Consider the following 21761-nt stretch of genomic DNA (forward strand, 5'->3'; position numbering starts at 1 on the left):
CATGACGGACGGAGCAACGAGGACATCAAAACAGACTAAAGGACATTCCTGGCCAAGAAGAGTCCACTAGTGTCAAATGTAGGCCTTAATTTGAGGAAGAAATTTCTCAGAATGTACGTTTGGAGCACAGAATTGTATGGTAGTAAAACATGGACTGAGGAAAAATCGGAACAGAAGCGATGTGGATCTACGTACGAACGTTGAAAATTAGGTGGACTGATAAGGTAAGGAACGAGGAGATTCTGCGCAGAATCGTAGAGGAAAGGAATATACAGGATGGTCGGAAATTCTTCTTCTACGACATCTGGCGGATAGTGACTATAGAACATTTTGAATGGGAACCCATGTCCGGAATCGTATCGTTCCCGTTCTACGACAGTTTCAATTCAGATGTGTACCTCGTCAACGTCGGATTAGGGCAAGAGAAACGTCTCAGAGTATATAACAGTGTAGACACAATGACGTGTGCTACGTCAAACGATCTCCAGATGTCACTTATTGTCCGTTTTGCTGTGAGACTGAGTCAATACCTGTACATCACCGATAGAGGAAACATGGCGCATACACGTTTGCGGAATACACAGACATGCTCCTTGTGTATGGCGAAGCTGGAGGTAACGGAAGAGCTGCTAGTCGGCTGTATCACGAACGTTATCCACACCGTCACACTTCATCGCACAAACCGTTTGCCCAAGTTACACAACGGCTACGAGAAACCGGTATCTTCACCGTGAGGAGGCAGGACTGTGGTGCTCCACGGCGACGCCGCACTTCCGTGTTTGAAGAAGGTGTACTGCGTCGCCTTGCAAGATAGGCCGTCAGCGAGTTCGCGAACAATTGCGCATTCAACGGTTGTTAGTCACAGTACCGTATTGGACGTCCTGCATGAGCAACAATTACATCCGTACCACTTACAAATGGTACACGCTGTGGGTCCAGCAGACTTTCCAACACCGGTCGCCTTCTGCACATGGTTCCTGCACCGTTGCATCGGCGCGCCCCAGTTTCCACGTCGAGTTCTCTTCACAGATAAACGTAGGTTCACAAGGGATTGTGTTCTGAATGCTCGAAATAGCCATGTCTGGGCGGACGAAAACCCTCATGCCACGCATGTTCATTGATTTCAAGACAGGTTTGGAATTAACGTGTGGGCAGGTATTCTGGAGGGTCATGTGAGTGGATCATACCTCCTTCCATCCAAGCTCATGGGTCCCGCATATTTAGTCTTCCTACGACACGTAATGGACCCGTTCTTGGAAGCTGTGCCATTGAATGTCCGTCAGGAAATGTGGTTTCGGCATGATGGAGCACCACCTCACTTTTCACTGGGTGGCCGGAGACATCTCAACAGAGGGTATGGTGAAAAATGGATAGGCCTTGGTGGTCCAACCGCGTGGCCGCCACGATCGAAGGATTTAATCCCTATGGACTACTTCTTGTGGGGTCGTATGCAGAGCCTAATTTATGAGACACCTATAGAGACAGAGGAAGATCTGCTGGCACGAGTTATGGCCGGTGCACAAGACATTGAAGAGACACCAGGTGGGATGGGGAGAGTGTACCAGAACATGCTTCGGAGGTACAACGTGTGTAACAACGTTGGTGGTCGCCACATCGAGCCGCTGTTGTAATGCATCGGTACGTTGCGGCTGGTGCCGTAGATGCTAGGTTCTTGTTGTTGTCGACTAATGTAAATCATAAGGTGTAAGTTGTAATGCAAATGCGTAAGTATTAACGGAAGGAGTCAGTATTCTTTTCGGACATGGGTTCCTATTCAAAATGTTACGTACTCACTAACCTGTACATGTCCTAGAAGTTTGTAACGGGATTTTCTGACCACCGTGTATGGAGAACTCTGACAAGAAGAACGGACAGTAAGATATGACATCCGTTAAGACATCAGGGAATAACTTAAATGATATTATAGGGAGCTCTATAGGGTAAAAAAGTAGAGGAAGAAAGGTATTCGAATACATCCAGCAAGTAATTGAGGACATAGGTTGCAAGTGCTACTCTGAGGTGAAGTTGGCACAGGAGAGATATTCTTGGCGGGCCGCATCAAAACGGTGGGAAGACTGATAACTCAAAAAAAAAAGGGGGCGGTACTATTTCTAAAATGTATGCCTGTCTGTGTAGCGGACTTTGGGCTATCAAATAGATCAAGTTTGAACATTCTCTAGATGTCTGTACGGCCTTTTATGACCAATGTATGTATTATAGCTCGTGGTATTCGCAGCGAGAGAACAACTATATTAATATTTAAAACAAATTTAGTCTATCGTTTGTTTTTCGGGCGCAGTTGCACTTTGGTTTTAGAGTTTCCCATCTCAGTCGGTAAAAACAGAACCGTTATAGTATCACTTTGTTGTCCGTCTGTCTGTCTGTCCTTCTGCTAAGGCCCATTTATCTCAAGAACTGTAGCGGTATCAAGTTAACATATATGTCAGGTGGTACGGTCCCTTGGTGGTGTAAAATAACTGAGCTTTTATGTCTATGCAATCGAAAGATATGGCTATTTATGTCACAAATTCTGACAGTGCAAATTCACTCACAAAAACCTATAGTGTTTGTAACTGTATCACACAACGAATATTACTTTTTTTTTGTCATTTGTTATCCGCCTGCGTTTCTGTCTGCCTGTCCTTCGTTAAGGCCCCTTTTTCTCAGTAACGAGTAGACGTATCAAGTTCAAAATTATGGCACATACGACAGTCCACGATCCTTTGGAGGTGTAATTAACAATTTTGGGATGTTTTCTTTACTTGTACTGTGAAGCACTGCTTCTATCCAAATTTCATGATTGTAGGTCAACGACAAGTACCCTCTATATTTTGATGAGTGAGATCGCGAGTGTATAAATACGTGACATAAATGCAACTGTCATGTAGCATAGAATGTTAGTATAATTCCAATATTAATAAACTAAATTAATTACTTTAGCGATTGCGAAATTACAGAAACACTTAAAACTTGAAACGAAAACATTTTCGGAAGTCTTTCATCACTCAGAACCGATATCCCAGGGACGTGTGATAGGCCCGGTGTTATACTCTATATAATTAAATCATCTGATGCACAAGGTAAGAAGCAATCTGGGTCTGTTTGCTGATGATGCTGTGGTGTATGGGAAGATGTCATCGTTGAGTTGCTGTAGGGGGGATAGAAGATCACTTGGACAAAATTTCTGATTGGTGTAATAAATTGTCGTGTCCTGACACGGGATAGAGAGAAGACAGGGGGTTTTGGTCAGTCTGAAATTTCCGACCTGTAAGGAGCAAATTTAGAAAGACAATTCCTAATGACGGCGGGTTTATGACTTGGATCAGCGCCAAACACCGCCCCAGGGCATTAACGAGAGATACAGGTTCTGGGACGCGACAGGATTCCTGCAGCAGGAGACTCACGTGATTCAGGGGTCTCATTAACAGTGTTTATTTGCGATCAGGTTAGCTGACACACTGAAGGCCAATTCTAAACATTAGAAAAAGCAAAGGAGGCAACTGGTTGCACAAGGGAAGTCAGTGTCTGAAGCCAGGGGGGCGGATGATAACAGAAATAGCGAACACTAGCAGCACGTTAGGTACAAACTTGAGAGCAGTACTCCAAGTGAGAAAAACACACGTCGGAACTTATCGAGGCTGGTCACGAGCGACACGGAGTCGGCGCCTCAGCGATCTGACTGAGAACTTCCTCTGAATACAAAAACATGAGTTTTTAAAGAATCGTGGTGGCGCATCATTTCTCCGTTCCTACAGTAGAGCCACCAATCTACCCGAACTTAACAAGCTTCGGCCAATCTGGCGAGTCGCTCTGCACCTCCATAGCACCCCTGACCAACCACATTTAAATTTCTCTCCTACTCCTACTCGAATTTTCTCCTGGATTGTACATTAACAACTGCGTTGAGCAGAAAGCTAAATTTCACCGGTACTCCTATTATGGCCAGCAACAACAGTGTTTTACATCACTTGGCCCCGCCCTCCGTCCTTTTGTGGGTGGGGTCTGCTGTATATCACTCTAACCTGTATAAACTCACTGAAGTTGCAGTTTTAATGAGCAAGTATCAAAGTTGCTGCCTCTTCTGAAACGTGCCTTTTCGTGGCCGTCTTCTAAAGGGACACCTTACAACAGCGTCTAGGCGGTGAATGGAGTTACCAGTTAATTCTCTGAAGCCAGACTTCTCACCTGGGACAGCTTCCCAGAGCGTCTTCAATTTGCTGGACTCTAGTTTTACTGTTTATCTCCTGTACCTGCTCTCTGCATCGTGTCTCTGATTTTCTAGCTTGGAGTGCCCTTGATGGCTTCTAGCAGTCTTAAACGCATCAACGTGCAAGTCATTACGTGGTCAATATATGACAGAATGGTTGCTAGCTATAAATGTCGATAACTGTAAGTTGATGTAGATGAGTAGGAAAAACAGTCCCATAATGATCTAATACAGCATTAGTAGTGTTCTATACTACTGGCCATTAAAATTGCTACACCGCAAAGATGTGCTACAGACGCGAAATTTAATCGACAGGAAGAAGATGCTGTGATATGCAAATCATTAGCTTTTCAGAGCATTCACACAAAGTTGGTGCCGGTGGCGACACCTACAATGTGCTGACATGAGGAAAGTTTCCAATCGATTTCTCATACACGAACAGCAGTTGAAAGGCGTTGCCTGGTGAAACGTTGTTGTGATGCCTCGTGTAAGGAGGAGAAATGCGTACCATCAAGTTTCCTACTATGATAAAGGTCGGATTGTAGCCTATCGCCATTGCAGTTTATCGTATCGCGACATTGCTGCTCGCGTTGGTCGAGATCCAATAACTGTTAGCAGAATATGGAATAGGTGGGTTCAGGACGGTAATACGGAACGCCGCGCTGGATCCCAACGGCCTCGTATCACTAGCAGTTGAGATGACAGGCATCTTATCCGCATCGCTGAAACGGAACGTGCAGCCACGTCTCGAGCCCTGAGTCAACAAATGGGGACGTTTGCAAGACACAATCATCTGTACGAACAGTTAGGCGACGTTTGCAGCAGCATGGACTATCAGTTCGGAGACCATGGCTGCGGTTACCCTTGACGCTGCATGACAGACAGGAGCGCCTGCGATGTTGTATTCAACGACGAACCTGGCTGCACGAATGGCAAAACGTCATTTTTTCGGATGAATCCAGGCTCTGTTTACAGCATCATGATGGTCGCATCTGTGTTTGGCGAAATCGCGGTGAACGCACACTGTAAGCGTGTATTCGTCATCGCCATACTGGCGCATCACCCGGCGTGATGGTATGGGGTGCCATTGGTTACGCGTCTCGGTCCCCTCTTGTTCTCATTGACGGCACTTTGAACAGTGGACGTTACATTTCAGATGTGTTACGACCCGTGGCTCTAACCTTCTTTCGATCCCTGTGGAACCCTACATTTCAGCAGGATAATGCACGACCGCATGTTGCAGGTCCTGTACGGGCCTTTCTGGATGCAGAAAGTGTTCGACTGCTGCCCTGGCCAGCACATTCTCCAGATCTCTCACCAATTGAAAACGTCTGGTCAATGGCGGCCGAGTAACTGGCTCGTCACAATACGCCTGTCACTACTCTTGATGAACTGTGGTATCATGTTGAAGTTGCACGGGCAGCTGTACCTGTGCACGCCATCCAAGCTCTGTTTGACTCAATGCCCAGGCGTATCAAGGCCTTTATTACGGCCAGAGGTGGTTGTCCTGGGTACTGATTTCTCAGGATCTATGCACCCAAACTGCGTGAAAATGTAATCACATGTCAGTTCTAGTATAATATATTTGTCCAATGAATACCCGTTTATCATCTGCATTTCTTCTTGGTGTAGCAATTTTAATGGCCAGTAGTGTATTTGACACAGCTCACTTAAATGTCTAGGCGTAACCTTGCAAAGCGATATGAAGTGCAACGAGCACGTAAGCATTGTACTTGAGAAGACGAATGGTCGACTTCGGTTTACTGGGGGAATTTTAGGAAATGTGGCTCATGTGTAAAGGAGACCACACATAGATCTCTGATGTGACCCATTCTTGACTACTGTATGAATGTTTGAGACTGAAGGGAGGTCGGTTTGATGCAAGATATCGAAGTAAAATAGATTTGCTTCTGGTAGGTTCGAACAACATACAAGCATTACGGTGATGCTTCGGGGACTGGAATGGGAATCCCTGGAGGGAAGGGAACAGTATATTCTACTGACAAAGTTTAGATAACCGATAATTGAAGCTGACTACAGACCGATTCTGCAGTAGCCAGCGTCATTTGGTGTAAGGAACACGAAGATAAGATAAGAGCAATTAGAGCTCATGTGGAGGCTTGTAGATAGTCTTGCTTCCCTCGTTCAGTTTGCGGTTGGAACAGGGAAGGAAACGACTGGTGATTGTAAAGTGTACGCTCCTCCACGCACAGTACTGTGGCTTGAGGAATAAGTATGTATACGAAAACGTAGATATGTTGCAAGGATAAATATCGATAACAGGCGAAAATCGTCCAATTCTCGAATCCCGGGATGGATAAACCGTCTAGGTACACAATTAGGTAAGTACGGAACCTTGTGCGTGAGCCACAGTCGCACTTAGCAGTGTTACTTTTACCGTAGGACTAGTTCTGATATCCCTGGACAGTCTTCAGATTATAACGGACCTAAAATTTTGAATATTTAAAGTAATTGATGATACGTGATCCTAATGCCCTATTATCAGGGAAAAAACCATCGGTTCTGAAGAAAAAATTAAATAAAAAAAATGTAGGAAAAGCTATAACCGAATCGTTATTGCGCGACTACTTCTACGCAGCAACATCGAAAGGATTTTGACAAATGATTAAAATTGGAAAGTATTTGGTGAAATCTCAGGTAATGACTTTAAAGATTTTTTATTTTAGATTGCAATGGTTGTAGAAAACGATTGCCGGCCGGGGTGGCCGAGCGGTTCTGTTCGCTACAGTTTTGAACCACACGACCGCTACGGTCGCACGTTCGAATCCTGCCTCGGGCATGGATGTGTGTGATGCCCTTAGATTAGTTAGGTGTAAGTAGTTCTAAGTTCTAGGGGATTGATGACCTCAGATGAGAACTATAACCATCTAACGGCGGACCGCCCCGATAGCTGAATGGTCAGCGCGACACAGTGTCAATCGTAAGGGCCCGGCTGGGTCGGAGATTTTCTCCGCTCAAGGACTGGGTGTTGTGTTGTCCTAATCATCTTCATTTCATTCCCATCGACGCGCAAGTCGCCCAAGTGGCGTCAAATCGAAAGACTTGCACCCGGTGAACGGTCTATCCGATGGGAGGCCCTAGTCACACGACATTTTTAGCTAACGGTATTTGCGAACAATATTGTATGGTTGTTAATCAATTTGGAAAAGTATTTACGTAATAATTAGTGCAAGACATTCAGGCGGAAACGGCCACAGTGACACTAACTACAATGCAGATTCAAAATCACTGTCAGCAATATGAAATAAAAATAATAGTGGAATTAGTTAAGCAGACTGTGCTAAGCATACGCACTTGATTGCTAATTGTTTGGCACTCAGTTTGCGTAATAAAAAATAGCTTCACGAAACTTATCATAAGCCTAGTAGTAATACTTCTACAATTGCAACTGATCTTAAATGAGTATTTTCTGTTAAGCAAAATACACTCCTGGAAATTGAAATAAGAACACCGTGAATTCATTGTCCCAGGAAGGGGAAACTTTATTGACACATTCCTGGGGTCAGATACATCACATGATCACACTGACAGAACCACAGGCACATAGACACAGGCAACAGAGCATGCACAATGTCGGCACTAGTACAGTGTATATCCACCTTTCGCAGCAATGCACGCTGCTATTCTCCCATGGAGACGATCGTAGAGATGCTGGATGTAGTCCTGTGGAACGGCTTGCCATGCCATTTCCACCTGGCGCCTCAGTTGGACCAGCGTTCGTGCTGGACGTGCAGACCGCGTGAGACGACGCTTCATCCAGTCCCAAACATGCTCAATGGGGGACAGATCCGGAGATCTTGCTGGCCAGGGTAGTTGACTTACACCTTCTAGAGCACGTTGGGTGGCACGGGATACATGCGGACGTGCATTGTCCTGTTGGAACAGCAAGTTCCCTTGCCGGTCTAGGAATGGTAGAACGATGGGTTCGATGACGGTTTGGATGTAACGTGCACTATTCAGTGTCCCCTCGACGATCACCAGTGGTGTACGGCCAGTGTAGGAGATCGCTCCCCACACCATGATGCCGGGTGTTGGCCCTGTGTGCCTCGGTCGTATGCAGTCCTGATTGTGGCGCTCACCTGCACGGCGCCAAACACGCATACGACCATCATTGGCACCAAGGCAGAAGCCACTCTCATCGCTGAAGACGACACGTCTCCATTCGTCCCTCCATTCACGCCTGTCGCGACACCACTGGAGGCGGGCTGCACGATGTTGGGGCGTGAGCGGAAGACGGCCTAACGGTGTGCGGGACCGTAGCCCAGCTTCATGGAGACGGTTGCGAATGGTCCTCGCCGATACCCCAGGAGCAACAGTGTCCCTAATTTGCTGGGAAGTAGCAGTGCGGTCCCCTACGGCACTGCGTAGGATCCTACGGTCTTGGCGTGCATCCGTGCGTCGCTGCGGTCCGGTCCCAGGTCGACGGGCACGTGCACCTTCCGCCGACCACTGGCGACAACATCGATGTACTGTGGAGACCTCACGCCCCACGTGTTGAGCAATTCGGCGGTACGTCCACCCGGTCTCCCGCATGCCCACTATACGCCCTCGCTCAAAGTCCGTCAACTGCACATACGGTTCACGTCCACGCTGTCGCAGCATGCTACCAGTGTTAAAGACTGCGATGGAGCTCCGTATGCCACGGCAAACTGGCTGACACTGACGGCGGCGGTGCACAAATGCTGCGCAGCTAGCGCCATTCGACGGCCAACACCGCGGTTCCTGGTGTGTCCGCTGTGCCGTGCGTGTGATCATTGCTTGTACAGCCCTCTCGCAGTGTCCGGAGCAAGTATGGTGGGACTGACACACCGGTGTCACTGTGTTCTTTTTTCCATTTCCAGGAGTGTATGTCTTATCAGCGAGTAACTTTCACTAAAAAACTACTGACTGACTTTTGCATAACACTGTTACGTATTCTGGAAATGACAGCAGAAATTAATCATTCTGATCTTCAATAATCTTTAAAAACTCGCTGAAATCACTATTTGATACACTGCATATTAATGCTGGTCTTTAGGTGAAGATTTCGCTGAGTAACAAAGTCCGTTAGCCTTAACTCTTCAGTCTGAGTTAGTTTTTAAGTTTTGGTAACTTTCATTTTTATGCAAATCATCAAAATTAATTTAGCTCAGCAACCGTCCTTTTATCATCAATATTGACAAAAATGGTTCAAATGGCTCTGATCACTATGGGACTTAACTGCTGAGGTCATCAGTCCCCTAGAACTTTGAACTACTTAAACCTGACTAACATAAGGACATCACACACATCCATGCCCGAGGCAGGATTCAAACCTGCGACCGTAGAGGTCGCGCGGTTCCAGACTGTAGCGCCTAGAACCGCTCGGCCACTCCGGCGGCCAGCATTGACACTAGGTTTTAATTAGTAACGACAGCATAGGACCCAACTTGGTAACTGTTCAAGTTTAAACACTTGTAACACAGCGTTAACGGTAAGCTGGTAATTATTCACAAAATGAACTAGTACGCTAGCTAGCCTTGATACACTTCTAAATATTAAACTTGGTCTGGTCTTACTTTAGTGAGTGGCTGCTGGTGCTGTGTAAGATAATAATCGCCAACAGTGCATGGCTACAGGCTCGTCTTAGCGTCGCTTTGCAGTAGAAAGTTTTGGGCCAGCAGTGGTTTTCTGTCATAATGGTTTCATGCTTTTTGCACACTGTGCCCAGCAAACACCGTAATTATGCCAGTCCATAACGTACAGTTCTTCTATTTTGGTACCTTACAGTGTGCTGCGCTATATATGCTGCTAGCGGCCGCTACGACCGAGCGCTTCTGTCAGCCTCTTACTGCACAACAGCTCACGCCAGGCTCAACTGCCCTAGCGTTCCTATCCAGCGACAACCACTACGTTTACATGCGACACGTCTCCCGAAAAACGAAAATCGAATTTCGGAAAGCGTTTTTCGCTTTCGTGTTTACCTGTTAAGGTCTGAAGCGGATTTGCTAGTGCAGTTAAATATGGCGTCTGGAAAACAGCTGACCTAGTTTCTGATTTAGTCAGCACAACTGTTATTTCTCCTCACTTAAACATTACACATAGACAGCTTCACCCTGAGTCTAATATTTCTGCTTCTCGTTCATTGTACAATAAGTCCGTATGAACCGAATATTCTGAAAACAAGGCCTAACTTTCTGAAAACAAGGCCTAACTTTCTGAAAACAAGGCCTAACTTGACAACGAAGCACGTTTGAAAATCGGTTGCCTTTAAATGGGAGCGAAAATCGATTGCGGAATTGGAAAACCGGCAATAGAAGCGGATATCCTGAATCGATTTTAAGTGTTTACATGATTACCCAGAAGCAGTATTGGGAAATCGGTACACGAAATCCGGCTTCGGGAGTCCTATGTAAAAGTGCAGAATTTCCCTACTTCAAATATACTCTTTGGCTGTTCACAGTAACAGATCGCCCTGAGTAGACCACCGTGTTTACTACATGTTATTACATAATTCTTATTTTAGGTATTGCAATTAAATTACGTCATCATACTCATTCATAAATTTTTTTTAGAAATATTAACAATATATAATACATTAAAAATTACTCCATTACTCAAAATTACGAATCTAATCAGATGAGACCGATGACTTCGCTGTGTGGTCTTCTCCCTCAGCCGGCCGGGGTGGCCGAGCGGTTCTAGGCGCTACAGTCTGCAGCCGCGCGACCGCTCCGGTCGCAGGTTCGAATCCTGCCTCGGGCATGGATGTGTGTGATGTCCTTAGGTTAGTTAGGTTTAAGTAGTTCTAAGTTCTAGGGGACTGATGAACTGAGATCTTAAGTTCCATAGTGCTCAGAGCCATTTGAACTATTTTTGAAAAATCTTTTATGTTAGGCTCTGTGTTGTTGTATTACAAGATTTATGTGTTGTACTCTGAAATGAGGTGAGACTGTAATAAAACAATGTGCAACTGGAACTGAAAATTAAATGGTATATTAAAATTTCTTTAAATTAATATGTTTTTATTGTACGAGTGGAGGGTGGGAGGTGATAAGGTCATTAGTCCATTCATGCATTTGATACGGTTCACCTTAACTTCGTCTAGTATGTCAAACGCTTGTGCAAGCAGCAACCCTTACACCGAACGGCTTGATTTATTTGTTGACAAATTTCTTACTTCCGTTGCAGTTTTTCTCCCTACGACGGAGTCTAGTATTATGAAAGTTTCGTCGCCTATCCTGTCATCCTGTCCATCTTCTACTTACTGTTTCCCACGTTTTCCTTAACTCATCGATATTATGGGAGACGTCCTTATTTCTCATGTTACCAGTCCATTTAATTTTCACGATCCTTCTGCGAGATCACGTCACAAATGCTCGTTATGTTTGACAAGAGGAAACCTGCTTTATTCTACTAATGCCTGTGACTTCTTCTTAGATCCTGTTTAACTCATCCAACGTCGTGCGTCATTTTACTTGCAAAGCAGCAGGATACCTTCACTTAGCCTATTGCGTGGCGTGTAGTTTTGATATTACAATTTACGCTAATTTTAGTTCCGCTGCTCCTCATCTTTCTGTGTTTCGCTTTTAGTGCATATTCTGAGCTCACTGAACTGTTTCTCACACTTTACACTACTTTTTTCCCCGTCATTGATTCTTAGATATAATTACAGAGTGAACAGTAGAGGAGAGAGATTTACACGAAGGTCATGAGATATCTCCTAATGTCGAGTCGGTTCTCCTTTTTCTCTGGGTAGTGTAGCATCTCAACCTATTAAGGACTCACAAGGGAACCTCCCCATCGCATCCCCCTCAGATTTAGTTATAAGTTGGCACAGTGGATAGGCCTTGAAAACAGGAAGAAGTTGTGTGAAACTATGAAAAAAATTAATAAAATATACAAACTGAGTAGTCCACGTGTAACACATGCCACATTAAGGATCACGTGAGCTCTGGTGCGCCGTGGTCCCGTGGTTAGCGTGAGTAGCTGCGGAGAGAGAGGTCCTTGGTTCACGTCTTCCCTCGACTGAAAATTTTACTTTCTTTATTTTCGCAAAGTTATGATCCGTCTGTTCTTTCATTGTCGTCTCTGTTCATGGTAATAAGTTTAGTGTCTGTTTTTTGCGACCGCACCGCAAAACCGTGCGATTAGTAGACGAAAGGACGTGCCTCTCCAATGGGAACCGAAAACATTTGATCGCAAGGTCATAGGTCAACCGATTCCTCCACAGGAAAACACGTCTGATATATTCTATACGACACTGGTGACGGCGTGTGCGTCACATGACAGGAATATGTTGTCGGCCCACCTAACTTGTACACTTGGCGAATGGGTAAAAAGATTCTTCTACGATGCCCGATTTAGGTTTTCTTGTGGATGTGATAATCACTCCCAAAAAAGTGATGAAAACATAAGAGTTTGTCACATAAACTGAAAATAAAAAATTAAACTTTTCACTCGAGGGAAGACTTGAACCTAGGACCTCTCGCTCCGCAGCTGCTCTCGCTAACCACGCGACCACGACGCTGCTTGTCTCCCATTGTCCTTGATGTTGCCTATCTTCGCATGGATTACTCAGTTTGTATATTTTACTAATTTTTTTCATAGTTACACACAACTTCTTCCTGTTTTCTCGATTTATCTGTGTTCAGTTTTTCAAGGCCTATCCACTGCGTCAACTTATAACTAAATCTGAGGGGGGTGCGATGGGGAGGTTCCCTTGTCAGAAGGTCGTTGGAAGTACCATGCAGAAATGTTGAGCTGTGCTGCCTCTATAGCTATCCATAATTGCGAAAGTGTTGCTGATGCAGCATTTTGGGTACGAACCGACCTCTCGATTACGCCCCATAAATGTTCGATGGGATTCGTGTTGGGCGATCCGGGTGCCCAATCATTCACTCGAATTGTCCAGGATTTCTTATACCGATTTCCTAATATCGCTTCTGGGTGATCATGTAAACACTTAAAATCGATTCAGGAAATCCGCTTCTAGTTCCCGGTTTTCCAATTCCGCAATCGATTTTCGCTCCCATTTAAACGCAACCGGTTTTCAAACGTGCTTCGTTGTCAAGTTAGGCCTTGTTTTCAGAATATTCGGTTCATACGGACTTATTGTACAATGAAGGAGAAGCAGAAATATTAGACTCAGGGTGAAGCTGTCTACGTGTAATGTTTAAGTGAAGAGAAATAACAGTTGTGCTGACTAAATCAGAAACTAGGTCAGCTGTTTTCCAGATGCCATATTTAACTGCACTAGCAAATCCGCTTCAGACCTTAACAGGTAAACACGAAAGCGAAAAACGCTTTCCGAATTTCTGTTTTCGTTTTTCGGGAGACGTCTCGCATGTAAACGTAGTGGTTGTCGCTGGAGAGGGACGCTAGGGCAGTTGAGCCTGGCGTGAGCTGTTGTGCAGAATGGTCTAACCAACAATTATGGCCCGGTGACATGGCACATGGTCGTCCATAAAAAATCCATCGTTCTGTGGGAACATGAAGTTATGAATAGCTGCAAATGGTCATTTACAGTCAATGATGTGTTCAGTTGTACCACACGATCCGGTTCATTCCAAGTAAACACACTCATCATTATGGAGCTACGACTTGCTTGCGCAGTGCGTTGATTACAGCTTGGTCACATCGCTTCGTGCAGCCTGCACCACAGTTGAACCCTACCATTAGCTGAAAACAGGGGCCAGCTGACAATGCAACGGTTTTTCCGTCGTTTAAGGTCGAATCGATATGGTCAAGAGCGAAGGGCAGTTTCTGCAGGCGATGTCGTACTGTTCGCAAAAGCACTCGCGTCGGTCGTCGCCTGTCGTAGCCCATTAACGCCATATTTCGCCCCACTTTCCTAAACCATACGTCCGTCGCATGTTTCACATGGATTTCTGCATTTGCTTCACGCAGTGTTGCTTACCTTTTAGCAGTGACAACTCTACGAAAACACCGATCCCCTCGGTCGTTCTGTGAAGACCGTCGGCCACTGCACTGTGCTTGATAGGAGGTAACGCTGGTATCTGGTATTCTTGTCACTCTCTTGGCATTGTGCGTCTCGAAATATTGAATTTTTATTGAGTATTTTTTGAAATGAAATATCCCTTGCGTCTAACTGCAACTACCATTCTGCGTTAAAAGTTTGTTAAGTCCCATCGTGCGAACATAATCACGTCGGAAACCTTTCCACATGCGTCACCTCAGTACAAGGGACAGCTCCGCCAATTCACTGACCTTGTATACCTTCTGTACACGATACTATCGCCGACTGTGTATGTGCATATTGCTATCCCATTACTTTTGTCACCTCACTGTTTTAGCCGACTTTCCCTTTAGCTTATGCTTGTTTTTTGTTTTTTTTTTTTTTAGGATTTTCTTGTGCAAGTCTACACTTGAAGAATTCTTTTTTTAAGGTGGGCGACTGGTATGATAAGCATGTTTTCATGAAGTGCTCCTGAGCAGTTTCCATGTGGTGACGGTGTGGTGACACTGGTGGTGGTTGCCTTCCCGCAGGAGCTGAGCGTGTCCCATAATGCGCTGCGGCGGCTGCCCGACCGCCTTCTGTCCACCGCCTCCAGCCTGCGCCGCCTGCAGGTCTCCCGCAACAATTTGGATAGCCTGCCGCCCCGGCTGCTGCACAACGCCACCTCGCTGCGGGTACGTAAACCAGCTGCGGTCCATAGTAGCTAAACGGCAATGCGTTCCGCCTCGTGTATCGATGTTATATCCTACAAACCGGTCTAAAGGATCAAAATGTTCAAATTTGTGTGAAGTCCTACGGGATCAAATTGCTTGGGTCATCGGTCCCAAGACTTAAACACTACCTAACATAACTTATGCTAAGAACAACATACACACCCACGCCCGAGGAAGGACTCGAACCTCCGGCGGGAGGGGCCGCGTCTATAAGATCATCTTCATGTTGAAGTTGTTCCGTCCGTGTTTGCTTAGAAATAAATTTGTTTTTGGAGAGGGTCGCCTTGAGCAAAACAGAATTTTCTTTTATTTCCCAGAGATGTTTCGTTGAAGTGTTAGCATCATCAGTAGGCTTTTCTTATCTTTCGATTTTGAAGACTGTATTTACAAATCTGGAAAACAGACAAAGTTTTCTATATACACCTTTCTACCATACGCTCTAGTTTTCCTGGACTTTTGTGCTTTTAATTGCACGTTTTCTTTCACAGTTCGCCATTTGCATCCATACAGAACTTAATATAGAACAGCTATTTATTTCGAAATTTTAGACTAGCAAATGTTAGATTATTCGCAACATTAAGTAATTCTGCGTGGAAGATTGTATGTGTGTGTGTGTCTGTTGGAAATACGTTTCAGTTACTTTTTCTGTTTTCCCGTTGTTGTCACTGTGAAGAACTGCAATTAGTTACTGTGTACTAACTGCAGAAACAAGATGGTCGACAACTAAACAGTTGAATATTTTCTGGACGAGAGTTTTAAATCTTTGTGATGTGTATCAGCCACTTTGTGTGTTTCTGTGTGTGTGTGTGTGTGTGTGTGTGTGTGTGTGTGTATGTGTGTGAAGAGGAAGGTTTGCAGTGTTTATGAGTTGGTGCTTTCTGACTGTTCTTTGAGGCTGATCGTAAAATTACAAAGTAAATAGCGGTTCTACATAAAGTTCGCATGGTTGCAGATGACCAACTATGAAATAAAACAAGTGCAATAAAAACATAAAAATCCAGGAAAACCACAGCACTTGGTAGCAAGGCATATATTCAAAAATTTGTCTGTTTTTAAAATTTGTAAGTAATAACTTAAAAACTCATATTTATATGTGTACAAGTAATAGAGAGCATTTTTTTCCGTTTTATAGAAAGATAATATAAGCCAACTGATGATGCTGAAACTTTAGCGATACATGTCTGGGAAATAAAAGATAATAATTGTCTTTTTCTCAAGGCGGATCGTCTCCAAAATGAAATTGGTTCAAAAGACACAGTAAAAATGTTGTTGTGGTCTTCAGTCCTGAGGCTGGTCTGATGCAGCTCTCCACGCTACTCTATCCTGTGCAAGCTTCTTCATCTCCCAGTACTTACTGCAACCTACATCCTTCTGAATCTGCTTAGTGTATTCATCTCTTGGTCTCCCTCTACGATTTTTACCCTCCACGCTGGCCTCCAACACTAAATTGGTGATCCCTTGATGCCTCAGAACATGTCCTAACAACCGATCCCTTCTTCTAGTCACATTGTGCCACAAATTCTTCTTCTCCCCAATTCTGTTCAGTACCTCCTCATTATTTACGTGATCTTCCCGTCTAATCTTCAACATTCTTCTATACCACCACATTTCGAAAGCTTCTATTTTATTCTTCTCTAAACTGTTAAACGTCCATGTTTCACTTCCATACATGGCTACACTACATACAAATAGTTTCAGAAAAGACTTCCTGACACTTAAATCTATACTCGATGTTAACAAATTTCTGTTCTTCAGAAACGATTTCTTTGCCATTGCCAGTCTACATTTTATATCCTCCCTATTTCGACCATCATTTGCTTCCCAAATAGCAAAACGTTTCTTTTTAGCTGGCCGGGGTGGCCGAGCGGTTAAAGGCGCTGCAGTCTGGAACCGCAGGACCGCTACGGTCGCAGGTTCGAATCCTGCCTCGGGCACGGATGTTTGTGATGTCCTTAGGTTAGTTAGGTTTAACTAGTTCTCAGTTCTAGGGGACTAATGACCTCAGCAGTTGAGTCCCATAGTGCTCAGAGCCATTTTTTTTTTGAGCCGCTACGGTCGCAGGTTCGAATCCTGCCTCGGGCATGGATGTGTGTGATGTCCTTAGGTTAGTTAGGTTTAAGTAGTTTTACGTTCTAGGGGACTGATGACCTCAGAAGTCAAGTCCCATAGTGCTCAGAGCCATTTTTTTCTTTTTACTACCTTAAGTGTCTCATCTCCTAATATAATTCTCTCAGCATCATCTGATTTAATTTGGCTACATTCCATTGTCCTCGTTTTGCTTTTGTTGATGTTCATGTTATATCTTCCTTTCAAGACACTGACCATTCCGTTCAACTGCTCTTTCAGGTCCTTAGCTGTCTCCGACAGAATTGACACAATTACAGTGACATCGCCAAACCTCAAAGTTTTTATTTATTCTCCATGGATTTTAATTCCTACTCCAAATTTTTCTTTTGTTTCCTTTACTGCTTGATCAATATACAGATTGAATAAAATCTGGGATACGCAACAACTCTGTCTCACTCCCTAACTACTGCTCCCCTTTCATGCCCCTCGACTCTTATAACTGCCGTCTGGTTTATGTACAAATAGTAAATAGCCTTTCGCTCCCTATATTTTACCCTTGCCACCTTCAGAATTTGAAAGAGAGTATTCCAGTTGAGATTGTCAAAAGCTATCTGTAAGTCTACAACTGCTAGAAACGTAGGTTTACCTTTCCTCAATCTACATTGTAAGATAAGTCGTAGGGTCAGCATCGCCTCACGTGTTCCAACATTTCTACGAAATCCAAACTGATCTTCTTCGAGGTCGGCTTCTACCAGTTTTTCATTCGTCTGTAAAGAATTCGTGTTATTATTTTGCAACCATGACTTATAAAACTGATAGTTCGGTAATTTTCACACCTATCACCACCTGTTTTCTTTGGGATTGGAATTGTTATATTCTTCTTGAAGTCTGAGGGTATTTTACCTGTCTCATACATCTTGCTCACCAGATGGCAGTGTTTTGTCAGGGATTGTTCTCTCAAGGCTATTAGTAGTTCTAATGGAATGTTGTCTACTCCAGGAGCCTTGTTTCAACTTAGGTCTTTCAGTGCTCTGTCAAATTCTTCACGCAGAATCATATCTCCCATTTCAACATCTTCTACGTCCTCTCCCATTTTCCTAATATTACCCTCAAGTACATCGCCCTTGAATAGACCCTCCATATACACCTTCCACCTTTCTGCATTCTCTTCGTTGCTTAGAACTGGTTTTCCATCTGATGTCTTGATGCGTTCACTATGCTGTTCGTAGTAGTTTGCACGCACTCCTACTATTTATTAATTATTAAATCTACTCTTGCAATACCTTTACTTGATTTTGTACTTATAACCCTGTATTCACCTGTCCAGAAGTCTTATTCCTTCTGTCACCGAACTTCACTAATTCCCACTATATCTAACTTTAACCTATCCATTTCCCTTTTTAAATTTTCTAACCTACCTACCCGATTAGAGGATCTGACATTCCACCCTTCGATGCGTAGAATGCCAGTTTTGTTTCTTCTGATAACGACGTGCTCTTGCATAGTCCCCGCCCGGAGAGCCGATTGGGGGACTATTTCACCTGCGGAATATTTGACCCAAGAGGAAACTCTAATCATTTAACCATACAGTAAAGCTGTATGCCTTCGGGAAAAATTATGGCTGCAGTTTCCCCTTGCTTTCAGCCGTTCGCAGTACCAGCACAGCAAGGCCGTTTTGGTTAATATTACAAGGCCAGATCATCAATCATCCAGGCTGTTCCTCCTGAAAAGGCTGTTGCCCATCTTCAGAAACAACATGTTTGTCTGGTCTTTCAGCAGATACCCCCCCCCCCCCCGGTTGTGGTTGCACCTACGATACGGCTATGTGTATCGCTATCGCTGAGGCACGCAAGCCTCCCCACCAACCAACAGCAGGATCCATGGTTCAAGGGGAGCAGGGGGAGGGGGCAGGAATCGAGAGATGTATGAGCGATAAATTTACCCACATCTTCTAACGAAGACCCAGATCAAGTGTAAAACGAAAAACACGAAATATTGTGATTTAGAAGTAGCTGGCTTCGTTAATTACTTGCTACCGTGAAATGTAAACATTCCAGGTGCATCACTCTTATTCTCACTGGTGCTTCAGACTGCCTAATTGAAAGAAGAGCGGTTTCTATGTTGCAACTACAGTTACCAGTAATCTCAATGAGATAGCCGAAATGGTGGATAAACACGTCCAAACCCGATAAATCTGACCGTGAAACCAACTCACCGGCACACATCCAAGTGATAGGTTGTTAAAGAAAAACATAACATTTATGTTATAAAATAAATAAGACCAATGCAATTTGTCTATTTGATCGTACTTATAATTATCCAAAATAACTTACATAAATGCATACATCCCTATACACAGGAGCTGGGAGGAGCACAGATAACGAACGAAGAGACAAGAGAAGGTAGCAGGACAAAAAAATTCAGAGTTATCAATATTTTAAGCTTACACACTACGAAAGTCTCTTTTTTTCACAAAGAAAATTATGTTCACATAAAATAGTCCACAAAGAAAATATTGTACCTCTACAATCTGTAGTTCGTCATAAAGCAGCTGACGTATGAGAGCTGAAGGCTAGACCGCTCCCAAAAAACAGCAGTGTGAACGTGGCGATGTGTGGCCAGTTCCGCCGAGCGAAACATCCTGACTGACAGTTCTCAGTAAGCCACTGCACAGTGAAGACGTCTGTACCATACGTATATTTCACGTTATTCTTGTAAGAGACTAGACTTCAAACTTCATATTTTCTACGAGTTAGTCACCGACAGAATTTGTAAAACTAAACAGACCAACGCCATCCTGATAGTATTAATGATATCAAACCTAGTGCGATACTCAACTCTCCAGAGACCCTTCAGTAGTTGGAGAAAAAGTGTTTCAATGAGTTTAGTAATTTTCGACGTGTAACGTTTCATGAACGAGAAATTTTCACCAGCTTCAAACAAATTATTGTGATTCTGAATTGAATTAAAATTAAGAGAATATTTCTAATATGCCAAGAGTCTGTACAGATAGGTGTACTGTACGTGGAGCGATTATCTGTCATCACTGCGAGAAAAAAATTATCACAGAGAGGAGAACCAAAATACATATAATTTAATCTTTCTTGCAGAGCTGTATCGGAATACCAGCGAGACTGACCATGCTTCTAGTTATTGTACCAATAATAGTAAACCGTATAATATCGGCGCTTATCGCCGGTACAGAACATGGGCGGAATGAGACACAACGGGCGTGCAGCAGTCACCGCTTAACAAGAACGTCTACTAAACTTAAAGCCTATGCATGCAGAATGGCGAAGATGAACCAGGAAACAGTTTACCCTTCAGTCCGTTATTCTGCTGTGAAATTGTTGCAACGTCGGCTTTCATAAGCTTTGCTCAGCACCGTATTGCAGAACAGAGACCACAGGACAGGTTGGGCATCTGATAACAAACATTGCACCCTCCGCCATGCCCACAGGCCTTCTGCCGATAGCAAGAAGCCACGTTAAGAATGAGATACTGCATTCTATCTACTGGGACCTCATCATTCGAAAGAAAAACCTTGTGTGGTATGCCATACGCTCGTATTTTATTCACTAGGAGGCAGTAAGACAGTGTGGAACGCTTTCCGGAAGTCAAGAAGACAGTAAACAAAATTCAGCAATTTCCTTTATTTAGGGTCACCTCTTTCGCAAAATTAATCTTTTACCTTAAGTATTTGAAATTGTGCAAATATAAGTATATGTTAATGCATAAATCACCAGCCTGGAAATTATTGTAGGACCCTCACATAGCTAAACTAGATTCAACATTCTTAAAACTAATTTTATCTTAACTAGTCCTTGTCATGTAAAGCATTACATTCCACGAATCATGTATCACGTCTGCAGAGGATGCTTGTGTACGAATTGGAATTACAGTAATCTTTCAGCACCAGGTGCATTTGTTTTGCAGAGTACTGCATTATAAAATTCTATAATACGTTTTTCCCCCCCATGAACCATGGACCTTGCCGTTGGTGGGGAGGCTTGCGTGCCTCAGCGATACAGATGACCGTACCGTAGGTGCAACCACAACGGAGGGGTATCTGTTGAGAGGCCAGACAAACATGTGGTTCCTGAAGAGGGGCAGCAGCCTTTTCAGTAGTTGCAGGGGCAACAGTCTGGATGATTGACTGATCTGGCCTTGTAACATTAACCAAAACGGCCTTGCTGTGCTGGTACTGCGAACGGCTGAAAGCAAGGGGAAACTACAGCCGTAATTTTTCCCGAGGACATGCAGCTCTACTGTATGATTAAATGATGATGGCGTCCTCTTGGGTAAAATATTCCGGAGGTAAAATAGTCCCCCATTCGGATCTCCGGGCGGTGACTACCCAAGAGGACGTCGTTATCAGGAGAAAGAAAACTGGCGTTCTACGGATCGGAGCGTGGAATGTCAGATCACTTAATCGGGCAGGTAGGTTAGAAAATTTGAAAAGAGAAATGGATAGGTTAAAGTTCGATATAGTGGGAATTAGTGAAGTTCGGAGGCAGGAGGAACAAGACTTTTGGTCAGGTGATTACAGGGTTATAAATACAAAATCAAATAGGGGTAATGCAGGAGTAGGTTTAATAATGAATAAAAAAAATAGGAGTGCGGGTTAGCTACTACAAACAGCATAGTGAACGCATTATTGTGGCCAAGATAGACACAAAGCCCATGCCTACTACAGTAGTACAAGTTTATATGCCAACTAGCTCTGCAGATGAAGAAGAAATAGATGAAATGTATGACGAGATAAAAGAAATTATTCAGGTAGTGAAAGGAGACGAAAATTTAATAGTCATGGGTG

General features: G+C 44.0%; 1 protein-coding gene across 1 annotated transcript in view; it reads left to right on the plus strand.

The window, feature by feature from the left end:
- The window catches only part of LOC126236638 (leucine-rich repeats and immunoglobulin-like domains protein 1), a 113191-nt gene that overhangs the window by 32319 nt on the left and 59111 nt on the right, over positions 1-21761 (plus strand). The window contains exon 3 of the mRNA XM_049946096.1: positions 14696-14839. Coding sequence (XP_049802053.1) covers positions 14696-14839 — 144 coding nt within the window. The remainder of the gene's footprint in view (positions 1-14695; positions 14840-21761) is intronic.

The sequence above is a fragment of the Schistocerca nitens genome, chromosome 1 (assembly GCF_023898315.1).
Source record: "Schistocerca nitens isolate TAMUIC-IGC-003100 chromosome 1, iqSchNite1.1, whole genome shotgun sequence".
Lineage (NCBI taxonomy): Eukaryota > Metazoa > Arthropoda > Insecta > Orthoptera > Acrididae > Schistocerca > Schistocerca nitens.